This window comes from Patagioenas fasciata, chromosome 3 (assembly GCF_037038585.1).
Source record: "Patagioenas fasciata isolate bPatFas1 chromosome 3, bPatFas1.hap1, whole genome shotgun sequence".
Taxonomy (NCBI): Eukaryota; Metazoa; Chordata; class Aves; order Columbiformes; family Columbidae; genus Patagioenas; species Patagioenas fasciata.
This window is the reverse complement of record NC_092522.1, coordinates 59012302-59028282: the sequence shown is the minus strand read 5'-3', so window position 1 is coordinate 59028282 and position 15981 is coordinate 59012302. Positions and strand designations below refer to the sequence as shown.

Sequence of the window (15981 nt, the reverse complement as noted above, 5' to 3'; positions counted from 1 at the left end):
AACAGTATCTCACATGTACATAGTCTTGCAGCAGCAGAAGAAATATTTTGATTCGGATGATGTAAGAATGCTCCCAGCAACTGGAATCTGGGCTTGGCAGAAAAGCAGAAATGCCTTGCCTTGTCCAGTGTCACATTGATCAGGGTTCCTCATGAGCTATGCTAAATTATGACCTCTTGTAGTTCACAGGAAAGGCCACCCAAATACATAGGGACAGTGTGCAACTTCAGATGTGACTTCTCTCTGTACAGTAAATTTTACAAACAACCTCCATAAAAAATGCAATGAAAGCAACACTTTAAATGAGAGTGTTGAAGGACTCTATATCTCCACTCTAATCTCAGTTCTGATGCCCAAATACATAAGAGAAAACTCCCTGCAGACAGATCAGGGAGCTCATGATTACTTTTAGTGTTTCACTAACAACATTATCAACTTATCAAAATTACCAAAATCTCAGTTTGTTAGAAGCAGACACACTTCAGTTGCAGGACTCTTCTCAGTGTTTGTTTGGAGTTGTGCCTTAACTCTGGTCAGCCTTTTTTGTTGGTTAAATAAAAAATGCTGGCACTGGTTGTTCACTTCGCATTTGCTGAAGGAACTAGTGCCAGCAACTAATGCTTTCCCTATCAGAGCAGATACGGCCAGCAGTGTCTGTTGTTTCATTAGCCTCAGGGCAAGACTGATCAAGGCCAATGACACACAGTCGATTCCTCATCTTCCTCTCAACATATTGCAGTGCCTATCTGGAAGGAGATTGCAGATGGTGACCGCTTTGACACCTTAGAAACAGGAGACGTACAGATGGAATTAATTTCATGTAACTTTGGACATCAACAGGCATCCATCTTCATCCAGTAGATATCTGTACTAGAATGAGTCCCTTTAGCCATCTTTTATAGCATAGAAAGATAAACTTGCACTTTTAGAGCCTAATGCACATGGTCTTTTTTCATCAAGTACCTCAGAAACTACGTGTGTGTTCACAATGCTTCTGTGTCTCTACAGACTAAGAAAGGAATCCATTTGAAGGTTTGATGCTGTTGTCCATGCCACATGCCATTTGAAGTGTTCTAGGTGATGAAGCTCATGAGCACCTACCTCCTACTCCAAAAAGGCAGAGCTACACAGTAGGTCCTGTTTCATATCTGCCAGACCTATCCGACCTGGCAGCCTCTCAAATGGCACCAGATGCCTAAGGAGCAGAAAACTGAACAAAGACTGAGGTGTCCACATTTAACCAGATGAACCCCATCCACTTGTTTTTATCCACAAGTTTTAAATCCACATGGAAAGGATTTGGTGTATGGAGCACTTCCTGGGCCTGTGGTTTATGTAAAAAATAAATCTGTTAAAAAGGGAATGAACTTTTCTTCAATAACAAAAAACTTTGAAAAGGAAGCTCAGAGAGATCAAGTGAGATCCATCTCCCTGCTTTGCCAGAAAGTACATAATGAAGATGCACAACAGCTCCTTTACCCCTTTCCACTACTGCCTGGCCTTATTCAGGGGCAAACAGAGGCACAAAACACATGTGCTCCTCAGCAATATGGGCTGATGACTTCATGGTGCAAGCACACTTGCAGCAGGAGCCACATCAGCACTTTCTCTAAGAGCTGCAGAAACAGCAAAGCTGGTTTATACAAGTCCCTCATAATTGTAATGTGCAAGTATCTCAGAACATTCAACAGGGTTATCTTTAGAATATTTCCATGAACTAGGATAACTCCATGTTTTCTTGTCTCTTTCATTACAGTCATCTATTTCTGTGTAGTTGTCAGAGATACCAGCAGAACCTCTGAAAACAGGAACACTCCTGGTGTTGAAGAAGCTGCCTGAGCACTCGAACTGTTTAAGAGAGGACCTCAGAACAGATTGATGTTTTAAAGAAAAATAAACAACAAAATGCACTACAGTATATAGTACTTCTTCATGTTATGGAATACCTTATAGTACCTTAAAAAAAAAAAAAATCTTTGAATTTTGCATTCATTCCAACATTCTTTTTATTTCAAAATTTGGAAAAATCCTCATTGTTTAGAACCAAAAATGAACAGCTAGAAACAGTCATAATGAATCAGGCAACCCCCACCCCCCATATTAGGTTAAGTAACTGTTTTTCAGACTGAAGCATTTATGAATTACAGAGGAAGGAGGATCAATCTACATTTTGATCTTTCTCAATTTAAGCAAGCACTAAATATTAAAGCTGTGATCTGGAACAGCAAGTTTAAAATGTTTCATTGTCAATTTCAGTATGATAATTGAGACTAAAGCTAAATAAATACTTTATTATATTAACCTAAACCCAGAGCCTGAGACACTAGAAGATACTCATAAACTAGCTACTAAAAGTGAGGGAGCAGTGGATGATTTTTTGACCGATATTTCTGTTTGTGCACTGATTTACTCTGCCTCTATCACCCACTACAGACTGACAGACAACCCCATCGTCAGGTAGTTGGGAGTCACAGTCCATTTTTACATGGGTTTTGGCCAAATTTGGAACCAGCTCTAAGCACAGGCTACGGTGAGCCCGAAATACAGGCATGATTTTACTTCAGATCTGAGAAGTGTAGACTCAGTGGGATGACACTGGAATCTCACACACTGCCAGAACAAAAAGGATTAATCTTTGCTGTTGCTTATAGGAATTTGACGAGGTAAATCATCTACTGAAAGGTGTCTTGGTTTTTCCATGAATGAAAAAAAACCTTGCCAAATAGCACAGGGAAATAAATGGAAATGGCCAGAACCCAAATGTAATAGTTAAGAACAAAAGAAATATTTTGTTTACCCTAATATCCATGAATACAGGATTTCCTGTAATAATAAACTACTAGTCAGTATTTAATTAAAAAAACAAACAAGGAAAAAGAAAAAAAAAAACAGACATAAAAGTGATTGAGAAAAAGTACATGTTACATTCACAGAGAATTAAAAACATAACTAGCGCTATGCCTTCTCCCTCTTGCTGGAAGATAGTGACACTGTAAGATAAGGGAAAGGTATTTTAGTTTGGCTCCCTATAAAAACAGCCGCAAGGTCAGACATGAAAGGAGCCTATTTAGAGACAACACAATTTGAACTAATTAAGTTCCTTCTCTTTTCTCAAATTCTGATGTCCCATGATGTAGGAACTCCAGAAAGAAGAAGATTGGTATGTTTTTTGTATACTTTACAAAATTGTTCTTTTTTCTGTGTATTTTTATGGTCTTCAGCTAGATATAGAAGTCTGTCATTATTCTGAAGTAAGAGACAAAGTCTTTTGGAAAAGCAAACACAATTTGAAAGAAATAAAATATAACTTCAGAATTAATACACATGTGGCTATAGTCAGCATGATTTTTAATACTTATTAACAAAGCCAAATGACATTAGACGCTTTCCCTATCATATACAATAAGTTTTGAGCTTTGTTACTGAAGGTTTTTAACATTTTATTCAAGTATTCAGAGAATGTAATTTCGGCTCCATCCTATGATTATTTATTATCCTAGCTGCTTGTATAACAGAATGCATTATTTGCATCTCCAATCCATAATATAATAGGATGATGTAATACAAATATTTCCATCTTACAAGCAAAACAGCACAATTCTTCTACACACAAAGGTAAATAAGAATTGCAGAGGAGTCCTGGGTTTTAGGTAACATTACTTATTCTAGAACCAGGCAGCCATATCATAAACTGATCATGATTCATTTTAAATTTTGTTAGGGCTTTTGGTTTAAGAATTTTTGCCTTCACCACTCCTATTGGTAGGTTGTTCCAGAAACACACCATTTTGGTAGCTGGACATCTAATCTCCAACATCAATTTATAGCCAGACTACACTGTCCCATGCCCTCTTTCCTCCCATAATCCAGTTGAAACCAGTGACATTAGCCAAATGAATAAAGCAAATTGGAAAATCATGCATTACAATATTTTTAAAGATCTTATTCTTAAACCCCATGATTAGATATTTAATTATTTCCCAGGCACTGAACACCTATTCAAATTATTTTCACAGACTATTGGCAATTGGATTTGTTCCAAAACACAATAATAAAGACCTAATATTTAATGTTGTGTGGAGGAAAACATTGTAAATACAATCTTGCAAAAATCAAAAGAAAAAAAGCAATTACTTTATCAATTTAGTTCCAACAGTATTATGCATGTTAACAAAAGATAATCATAGCAAGCATGTTGATAAACATTTCTTATTACCATATAAGATATATTTTACAGAATTACAGCTGGAAGGGGCCATTTAATCATTTGTATAACACTGTATGCAGATAAACCACCTGCATATCCAAGATCAGAATTTCACTTAATTACAGTAGCATTAAGCCCCATCAATTACATATCAATAAAACACATCTCCAAGGCAGACACTCATCCTTGATCAGAAATATCAGGAAATGGAGAATCCAGCACTGGCCTTCCATACTTGCTCCAGTAGTTAAACTAAAAAGGTACATTAATTTTATTCTGAAGTGTCCCACCTCCAATCACTGTTTAAAAAGAAACTGACATTATTTCCGCAGTTCAACTTCTATTTCCAGGTGATTCTTGCTTTTCATTGCTCCTGAAGTAAAATACCCCGACTATAGTACATTTTCAATTTCACAAACTCGCTACTCCACTGTTTACATATCTAAGGCCACTTACACACTTTTTGCCATAGGTTTGCACTGGATGTTAATATAAAATAAACCACCTTTAATCTAGTACAAAGTGCAGTTTCAAGTCACTGGTAATCACGCAAGATCTTTATACTCTGACATGTAGCCACTCTTCGTAGAGGTATTGTGTTTGGTTGCAGTAAAAAGCATTTTGTTTGAACCAATTCATTTAACAGAACACTGTACTGAACAGTCTGACATAATCGCTACCTGTCATTTCACCAGTCTTCAGTCCATCTTGTCCTCAAAACCAATTAATCATTTGTGAAAAGCATAATAACTTAATCTGTTTTTTTACACTACATTCTGCTACCAGATTCTTACTCACACTGGGTTAGACCATCTTTAAGAACATACAGTGTTGATCCCAGAAACATGTTATATTGTGCAAATGAGTCTAGCAGAGTTTGGTCCTTGACAAGGAAAGAATAACTTGCATTTATTTTTTCAGAGTCATTTAATTTCTAGAAAATTCACCTGTATCTCCCAAACAAAGAGATACAGACAGAATTTAGGAAAAACAAATACATCTAACTGTTCACTTTGCTCCACTGAAGCCCTGTATAATAAGCTGACGCAAAACTATGCTATTAACACTGCACAAACATTAACAGTGTGGGTATTGGTGTGTATGACTACATTTTCTTGGAAGCAACAGTTCTATCACTATTTCTACCATTTACTTCAGAAATTATGTAAATGTTTTCACAACTGACAATTTAAATCAAGGAAAATTATTCCCCCCCCTTCAAAGACAATTTTACCCCTCTATTTCAGACAACAACAAAAGCTTCTATTGAGGAATAAAAACAAAACAAACAAACAAACAAAAAACAAACAAACAAACAAAAAACCACAAGACCAAAATTCTATATTTTGAAATGGAGCATACCACATTTGTGGTTAGCATATATTACCAATGAAAAATGCCATTTAATATGTACACAGCTCTTAAGAGAACTCATGAAGGTGGTCACTGACTGAAATACTGTCACTGAGTCAGCTCTAACAGTTTGATTAGGAAGGATATTGTGCTTCTGAACTACTTCCTACATAAGCTACTTCTCACATTGTAAAGGAAGCCAGAGGAGAAAAATACTCTACTACCAGCTAAGAGCTGAACAAACAACCACTCACACACAGAAATGTGTAATGGTGGAAGTCTTTTCAGTATACTTCAGACAGTGATTCTAATATATTGCAACAGGGAGGTAGTTTGCCATTCTTTATTCAGTTACAATTTCATGTCTTCCAGGAAACATTTATACTCATTATCCCACTTGTTTCTGATTTATGTACAATTTTCAAAATTTACAGCTTACAGCAAGCTGTGAATTACAGTCTTGTTTTATTCTATGGTATTTTTATGGTCTAGATATAGTGGATGATTCAATTAAATCACATGGACCTTTACACAAAAAGAAAATGTTAGGGCATACAGATTTTCACATTCTAATTTTCTCAGTTTGTCAGCTTAAAGAAGAAAGAAAAAATATGCGTAGCATTTACCTGTAGAAGGCTGGAGGAGCAGCTTCCCTCATCCCAAAACTGCCCTGTTCGTTTTCAAGGTAGTAGGGTACCTGTTGGCTGTGATGATGGATGAAGGGTGAGAGCTGGGGCGCCGTTTGCAAGAACACCACCGGGCTTGGTGGGACATTGTTCAGAGAGTGAAATCCTGCCAGACTGCTGGACCCAAAAGATTCAGAAGTGGGGGCATAACTGAGAGTAGTAGAGCTGTACACTGGAGCCGTAGTACCAAAATCATAAGTGGCCCCTTCTGGGTAGTTAAAAACTCCTGTCTTGTTGCTCTCCACGTACATGTCGCTGAGCGATCTTTCCAGGGGAATCTTCAGCTGAGGTCTGCCCAGTGTCTCCAGTTCAGTGCCTTGAATCTGGTGCAGCAGGGTAACTCCAGAGGTTTTGGTGTGAAGGGTCATGGTCAGTGCTAGTGGCAGTGAGCAACGGACATATCTGCTTTTACTGTCAACAGCAAGATCGGCAGCTGGCAGTCCACCTAAAAAAAATACCAGAACCTATTCTGAGGCTCAGCAGAAATCATAATAAAGCAGCACTACACAGGTATTCTTCTAACCTCGGCAAGGAGGAGGATACAAACAAACGCAGAGTGAGCACTGAAAACGCACATTCTCTCTCTCTCCCTCCCTCCCTCCCTCTCCTTCTCTCTAACTTTTAGGAACTCCTCATCTGTGCTAATATGCATTATAAGGTGCTGGCTGTGAGCCAGGAACTCTTGCCTTGTGCCGACGTTGGTTTAAACATCACTTCAGAAACAATTAGTTTTGGAGTTATACCAAATAATTGTCCCAGTGAATGTTATTTCATTCTTACTAGTTGCTTAATTTTTTCACTTCAGGGTAGGCAGCGCTCCGCAGCGACTAACGGGAAAGGACACTTAAATCCAAGCAGGAAGAATAGTCCAGTGGTCAGGCAGATTACTGCCTTTTATTTCCTCAGCAGGCTCCAATCTATCTGTGCTTATCTCTCCTCCTGTTTGATTCATTTTCATGTTTGCTTGAAATATGTAATGTGTACATTGTAATGACCCTGGGTAGGACTATGCTGTAACTGAGATAGGGCAAAGCAGAATGTGTGTGTGTGCGTCTGTGCGCGCAAGGGTGTACATCTCTCTGTGTGTGTAAGCATGTGCATCTGTGTGTGTATGTGCATGTGTGTGTAACCAGACTCGGTCAATAAAACCAAAATTAAAGGGTGTCTGATATCTATGTAGAAGAAAAGGTTTATAATATACTTTCATCAGTAATAGCAAGTTGAAGTTACTAGAGTGTAAAAGTAACATTAAAAATGAAGGAAAAACTATAGATAAGCATAGAAATTTCTGTCTGCTTCTTTTTAGGTTGTAAAATGATGAAAAAAAAAAAACATAATTCAGACTTTGCCACAGGAAGATCCTAAAAGTTAGAAAAAAAAAAAAAGATTTGATTGCATGACACATGAATTGAATACAGGACTTTCCTTTTCCTAGTCTTATGAACAAAAGGTCAACAAACCTGAATTTTCAAATCAGATTGGAAAACCAAGTAATCTAAAATAATCAAATGGGATCAGATTTAAAATAAAGTGAAATGCCTCTCACAGTTATATTTAGGAAGAAAAAAAAAAAAGAGAGAACATAATGAAAAGGTGTGGCATGCATGCTTTATCTTGCAATCTCATTCCATATAATTTTAACTTTGCACAAACCAGTTCTCCTGAACAGCTAAATGAAAGCCTCCAGAAACTGTTTCAAGCTCTCTAGCTTTATTGCTGTGGTCTGTGTTTGTCAGTGAAATAGGTTAACGCCAACCCTAAATGCATTAATAGATGTGCTCCGGTCAGTAAGCTTTGAATAGCAGTGAAGTCTACACTATACTAAAACAACTCTACCGTTACTCGGCTCAACCTTCAAAAAACCCAAGAAAGTGAAAAATTGATTTTGAAGGTCACTAATAGCTTCAAGAAGTTTACTTAAAACGGGTTCATTTTAGTAATAATACTATGTTTTCAGAACTTCTACTAAATCAGCCAAAGTTACTTATATTTGCAAGATTTTTCTAAAACAATATACATTTGTACTTCTGCAGGCACACAGCTAAGACAGCAGCACACACAAAAATAATGAACTTGATAGATTCCCTCACCCACCCAGCCACCCTCTCTACCCTGTTCAAATTTCAGATTGTAGACTTTGATCAGAGAGATAAGCTTGTTTAAACAACACTGGACTAAACATGTTCCCAGTTAAAAAAAAAATAATAATGAGACAATCATACCAAGCAGTTCAGAAAGTCTTCTAAGAGTTATTACGAAAATATGCCCGACAGTGTGAGAGAAAAAAAAGAGTGTGTGTGCATGTTTGCATAGAGTGGGCAAACGTGCATCTGCAGAGCCTCACAAACCAGCGAGCAAGCACAGCTCTCAGCAGCCAGTCTGCAGGGCTATACAGACTGAAATGAGTGGCAGTTATGAGTTTAAGGTCAGTCGCTCTCATGGATTTCATTTCGTGCTTCGGTAATACACAGGAAAAACATTATCTCGTATTAAACTGCATAATCCGAGAATCAATGTGAACCTGCCTGTCGTAAGACGTACTCGCGTCTATACTGTCCTACAAAATGGACTTTAAACTTTCATTTAAAGAATTATCCAATGTGTACACTATTTTAAATTACTACACTGACATGTTGTAAAATGCTCCAGTATAATAGCTATGCAAGAAGACAGAAGATGTAAGTGTGCACACAGAGAGTCGACTTCTCAGTTCATCCTGTACAGCCTCAGTGCTCCTTACTCGCAGTTTTTAAAAACCTCATTAATTATTTTGGGAAGGTATTATGTTTTCAGGGAGACAAATATTTTAAATTTCCACCATATGCAAACGGCATTAAAACACACAGTCGGGTTAAGTAAAAGCACTATCACTTCTGCTCCATACCATTCACACTAGGGACACTATGAGCAGCTTTTCACAAGCCTGAGTGGAAAGTCACAGTCCTGCACCCTATGTGGGCTCAGCAATAGATAGGTGCCATTATCCCTGCAGCACACAGCCTGGTACACATTTCAGAAGAAATAATGTGAGTGCCACCAACAAGGTCTTAGGGTTTGGCTGGTGATCCCTGTGAGAGTATCCCGTAATGTTTGGCTCACTCTTTCTGCAGAAGGGGAAGAAGAGAGCAATGGTGAGGCTGGGGTGGGGCAGTTAGTCAATCTCAATCCCAGGAAGAAAGTGAATTTTTTATTTGTGTATACTGCATAAAATCAATCTTTGATTCTGTATACTATATGTGGGATTTTTAGTTACCCAAAAAAAAGCTGTGAAATGCACCAGATTATCAGAGGGAGTTATTTTTCTTGTCTTGACTATCCTGCTTGCTCCAAAGTAACACATACTGCAGATTCACTCGGCTTTGGAGATGGCGTTAGGTGCCTCTGCTTGTGAGTTCACCCCGCAGAGGAACAATACCTAAGTTTCTAAAAGCTGGTCTTTGTGCTTAAAGGCCAGAACTTAGTCCACCACCCAGCTTAATTACTCTGATCTATTAGATGTCAGGTTTTACATGTTATGAGCACAATATGAAAATATGTGGATATAGCAATAATATTTGCTACTTTTTACCAGTGGACATGAAGTCTATGCAAAAACTTGGTTTCGCTAAATACCACTTCATGTATGCCTTTAAAAATATGCAGGTCTCATACAAAAGGGCCTGCACCAAAACCAGGACAACCATGTATTTTTAAGAAAATCACACGTAGTAATGACAGACAGTAAATAAAAACGTGATTTGGCTCCAGCATGTTCATTTCCAGTGCCAAAAGCGAACTAAGAGGTGTTCAAAAATACTTAGAAAATGGGAAATCTACATTTTCAGATATGGTAATTCTCCACTAATGTGGATTCAACTGCAACCAAGCTGACCTACATATTTCTCTCATCTTAAAAGCCTAATATTGTTTTGGAGTTACCAAACACATACTACAGGAGGAAGTAATCTATCCCAGCCTTCCTCAGACATCCATAAAAATAGAGGGAAACTGGTTCTACAAAGTCTGAAGATCTGCTAAATTTATATCAGGTATAGATTGTTTATTGACTGTATTTCTGAAGTTGGAGAATATATAAATAACAACACTGGTTTTGATCCATCTAGATTTATGGATGCATGATATCTATCCATATGCTAAAATAGGGAAGAAACAGGAAGGAAAAGAAGAATGGCTATTAATACTGAAGAAACGGGAGAGGACAGTCCACTATGACTGAAGATTACTTCAGACATGTTGACAAGGAAGGTCAAAGCAGAAATTGCTTCTTCATACACAGCGATTTTTAGGGACACTGAGTCAGGGACAAGTTTCTGAAACACTGAACGTTTAGACACTACGCTTCTCATTGAAATGAGAAACTAATAGATTAAATTAATGGAAGTGACTGATTAAATCCCATGTTCCCCTTTTTAAAATTGCAACCTTTCTATTTTCATTTTGTAGATATGCCATCGTTCCAGTGTCCAACTCAGATTTTCCAGAGTAAGGAATTTACTCTAAATTACACTAGTAAAATACTGAATGTGGTAACATTAAAAGTAAATCACATTTCTGTTGCTGTGTGGTTTAATTAACATTATTTGCAGCTGAAGTACATTTAGATATGTTTCTAAAAGCAAATTCTGCTTGTTTCAATCCATTGATGAACAGTGTGTTTCTAATTTCTACATTTAATTTCTACATTTCTGTCCTTTTCCTTTTTTGGGGGGGTGAAAAACAGCTAGAGTGATCAGATTAAACTACCAGATCCATGCATAGTGCACTTCAGCTCAGTTGAACTATCAGTCCAAAACCACTAACAGCTAGAAACAGAAGGTTACTGAATCAAATTCAGGATTCTTAGCATAACAGACAACATGAATATATTTTCACTACAAAACTGGAAAACACCTCTAAAAAAAAGGAGTAGTAGCCTCCTTCCATTGATTGCAGATAATGGGGTACCGGCAAAATGGACTCAGAAACATAAAAAAAGGAAAAGAATAGATAACGAAATTATAGAAAATATTACTCTAATTTATCTAACTAACTAAAAGAAAGTTTTGGGGTTTCCAGTGCCACAGGAATTTTCTGTTAACTAAAAGTCTTGAAAGCTAGCTTGGAATGGTTAAAAAAGGAAAAAAAATCAGTTTATAGAAAAAAATTGAAGGAAGAAACAACTGGACAGATTCTTGGTTCTGGACAAGATAAAATAGCAGATTGAGGGAAAAGGAGATGAAAGTAAACACACCACACAAGGCTATTCAAATTATAGGAATCTTTAAAGATAGAAAAACTCCTAATCCTACAATGAACTTTTTTCAGCACTAGTTTTAGTAAGTATTCCAACAAAAATGGTAAACTTAGAACATATACTATAAATTTTCCATAAACCTGCTGACAGCGAGAGACCATAAACTTCATCGCTTTGGTTCCACAGCTATAAAGATAGAGACTTTTTTTAGCTGCTGCAATTAAAGAAGAATCTATTGCACATAACAGGAGGAACATTATGTTTTTCCAAGATTCCACTGTAACATTACAGAGAAATTATGTTGTGTTTAGTCCAGTGAGGAAACTCCTCAAGATAGACAGCTGGAGAACAGCACCATCTACCCCACTGCTTTATAAATCTTCTCTGAAAAGAGAGAAAAAAAAAATCTTAAAGCCCTTGATACCACTAGGCAAAGCAAGAGACATGCTTAAAAATTCCTCAGGCTCTTAGTAGATATAAGTGCTTCACCCTGTTATTGAGAGTTTCTAGCATTTAAAGTTTTATAAGTTGATATGAAGATGTATTCTTGTTTGTTTGTTTGTTTCCCCCACCCCCAAATAACTTGCCAAAACCAGCCATGGCACCAAAAGGCTGGACCCAAGATTCTTAATTCCAAATTTATGTTTTAGGTTGGGTTTACTGTTGAAAGGGTAGTTTCTGCTTTCACATGTCGAATGTAAGTCGAAAATCTGAGAACATTTGTTTAAAATAGTTCTTATTCCAAACAGGGAACTGTGGAATACTATTAGTCCACACATACGTTTATTAATTTACAATATTTAAATGTACCTTTAGTTTTACCTATACTTTGTGTGAAAATATCTATGACATACTTTGACATTATCTGTATAATCAAGAGAAAAAATCAGGCTGAGATGTCAGCATAGCTTTTGGGAAAGTATTCTGATGCCTTACATTTTAATATTTTATTTACAGCTGTTTCTGATACTATCAGATTTTATCCCTTTCAGGTGGAAATTTTGCATTTCAGTTATGAGGTCAGAGAGAAAAATTTGGAAGTATCTGTGCTAACGGGAAAGAAATTTTTGCTTTTCCATCCTTAAACATTTCTAGAAACAATAAACCCTTTTTGCAGTAGCAGATTAGGGGGTTGGTGCAGGAACTTTGAATCTGGCAAGGAGCTGAAACTGTGTGTCACAAAACTGTCTTTCTGAAACTCCATCCACATTTGGCCAATATTTCAACGCTTGAAAAATTGGAAATTTCTAAGCGTTAAGATTTCTAAAAGCTCTCTCTTGACTGAGCCTGCTCTCTCAGATCCTAGTCCTGACTAGACTGGGCACAAAGCTTTCCAAATGAGTGAATGACATACTACCATCCAGACTAGTATAGATACAGAAAGTTCTCCCCTTTCATTGCTCTTCTGGGTCAGAGTAAGAGTCTGGGATTAAATGCAGATTATTGTGTCAGCTGAAATACTAAATTTCAGTCCCCAGATGTACAGACTGAATTTCCTGACACCAAAATGGGGCACCATCTGCTTTTTCAATTTGGCATTAGAAAAAAACATGTAGAAATGTACCCTTTCATGAAGGAGTAGGAGAAATACAGTAATATAACTAGCTTGTGCATTTTTCAATCTTTCAATCTCTAAGATGGGAGAGGATAAGACTAAATAATTGTGTCCAACTCATACAGAATAAATGACTTACTACATACATAAAATGGGCCAAAATACCTGAGTACTCTGGACAAACTCAAAGGTTATTAGCAAATACTGATGTTTCATAGAGTTAGCAGATGCTTTCACCGAGGCAGAAAAACAGCAGAAAAAAAGATGTTTCTCTGCTTTCCTATACAAAATGTTAACCACTTATGAACAAAGACGTTCACTGGTAGAAAAGCAATGATACTATCATTTCAAATTAAGCAACATTCCGTGCTTAATCACAAACACAACATCTTAACAGACCAGTTCTCATGGATCTAGCTTCACACAAGAATGAGCTCCAAAGTGCAAAACCGTAGCTTAGCATCCCATGTCCATATTAATTTGTTGTGTTTATATCAAAGACAAATTCAATGGAGTGATTGATCACCATGAGTTAGCATTTTGAAAATGGCCCAGCAAGAAAATTTCTTTGAAAGTTTTCAGAAGAAAGACAGCTTTGTATTTATTGAGATTATCTTAAGGGTGAGGTATCTTCAAAATGATCAAATATTATCATGTCTGAGTTCCCAAAAATAGTAAGAAATGAGCCACACTCCCCATTTATATAGGGATATTAACAAAACTGATGAGTTTTTATTATGAGATTCAAGGTGTGAAAGCTGAGCACAAAATTTTAGCATTGCCCAGCAAGGTAAGACAACTGTTGTACAAGTTACTTCCAGTTGCCAGAGGATAGTTTGAGAAAACAAGTGCTGAAACAACCTCCTTAAATCTAGGAGTAGGATATCTTGGAGGAGAGATATGGGAATGGTATGGTTAAAGAGAGAGTATCTGAATGAAACTCTTAGGAAATGCCTAAATAAGACTGCTTATAAAAGTAAGCCTGTTTCCCCAACCTGACAGCACAAGCTTTGCACAAGAACTGACAGTTTAGGCAAGGGTTAAATGTGTGTCTTAACTAGAAGAGAACATGAAGAATCCTCTCAGATACCATTATAAATTTGTAACTGTGATACCTGTATTCCATATTTGTAAATTCTTTATTTAGTCTAACCTTAAAGTATCCTGGGGTGATTTCAGGCTAACTGGCACACACTCTAGTAACACCATCCCCATAGAAGAGTAAATCTTTAAACTGATGAAGTACCATTAGTATAACACACACTACAACATAGTTGTTCAGATCATTTAAAAGACAGGTTGTACCTCTGTTGAACTACACAAACCAATGTGAATGTTAGTAATACAGGAATCTGTGTGGAAAGAGCACCTTCTAGATATCAGGATTAGCACCAAAAAAAAAAAAAAAAAAATCACCTTTTGACATGGAAGAATGGCAGAAGACATAGAACACGCAAACATTTTTCTCTCCCCTGCCTTTGTACCCACTCCTTCCCCCAGGGTCTTCCACTGATTTGGCAGGTTTGCCTCCATTTTCTAATCAGCCATATTTCATAAATAATTAGCCACATTTACAGTAGTATTTCTCAAGACTAATTTTCCTGCCAAATGTTTGACTCTGTACTGAACAAAAAGAGCCTCTAAGACTTCAGGTTTAAACATGTGCATGCAAATGCTCTTGTGCAAGTGGACCCATGGACATGCAAAAAAATGTATAATGACATTCTCCTCAGGTAAACTCAGCTCTCTTCTCTCAAATGCTGCAGTATAAAACTACTTTTTTTCATAACTCTTGCTGTAGTTTTGGGTTACACTGTGACTGGTACCTAAAACAGGTCCAGCTCTATTTTTTCAAAAGACACTTTTGCTAAGAGATTAAAAACTAAAGAGAAACACAAATGTCTGGCCTTTTTATAATTTTCACACTTGAAGAAGCCTCAAATTAGGTCTATCAATGTGAGACTTCCTGTTACCCTTACTTCCTTTTGGCTTTCCCAAGTACGAGAAGCAAGTTCAGGGGCCCCAGACTGGTCAGGATATTTAAGCACAGCCTCAGGTAACAGGGCATGCTCAAATTGTAGCAAAAAAAAGTCTCAGGGAGACCTTATTGCTCTCTACAACCATGTGATCAGAGAATACAGAAAATACAGGGCCAGACTCTTCTTGGAGGTGCCCAAAGAAAGTTGAAGAGGCAACAGAACAGAAGTTGGACTATGGGATATTCTGATTAGATATTCAGTTAAAATTTCTACCATGAGAGTGGTCAAATACTGGAACAGGCTGTACAGAGATGATTGGAACTCCCTGTCCTTTGACGATGAGACTCAACCTTGAGTTCAAGGCTCAATGGGAGAGATCCCTGAGCAACATGATCGAAAAATACCTTATTTGAGCTGTGGTTTGTACTAGATGTCATCTTGACATCCCTTCCAATTTATTCTATGTATTTAATACACAAATCTGAAACAAAATAATCAGAAGATTTTCATTACTTCAATAATGGTCTATTTCTCCATTCTCCAGAGATACTGGATTTCAAGATCCCAATTAATGGTTTCAACCCTTCTGCTGCTCTTTGATCAAGACATGCCTTTTTTAAATTGGTCTGCTATTTTTCCCTAAATTAGATAGGAATTAAGGAAGCTCCATGGGAAAATTCACTCTTCCCCTCAATTAATCTACTCACTGGTTTGATTAATAAATTAGAGTCTCAGTTCCCTATCATAACATGAGTTAGGAGGGGAATAAAAAAAATCTGTTGGCCTCTCTGTACCTTCTCAGCATTTCTGTAAACTGCTCCAGTCATTATCCAAAATACCTTTGCTGCCCCTTGAACACCCACCAAGACCAAGGCAGTAAGTAGTCAGCCACCTTTTGTGGCTTCCACAAAACAAAACCAGCTACCCCTTTTAATAGATGTGACTGCCTCCATAAAAAGACTCATTCT

General features: G+C 37.2%; 1 protein-coding gene across 1 annotated transcript in view; it reads right to left on the bottom strand.

Moving 5' to 3' along the window:
• ESR1 (estrogen receptor 1) overlaps positions 1–15981 on the bottom strand; it is a 161590-nt gene that overhangs the window by 103336 nt on the left and 42273 nt on the right. Inside the window, 1 exon segment of the mRNA XM_071806429.1 lies at positions 6187–6691. Within this exon segment, the coding sequence (XP_071662530.1) occupies positions 6187–6691 (505 nt within the window).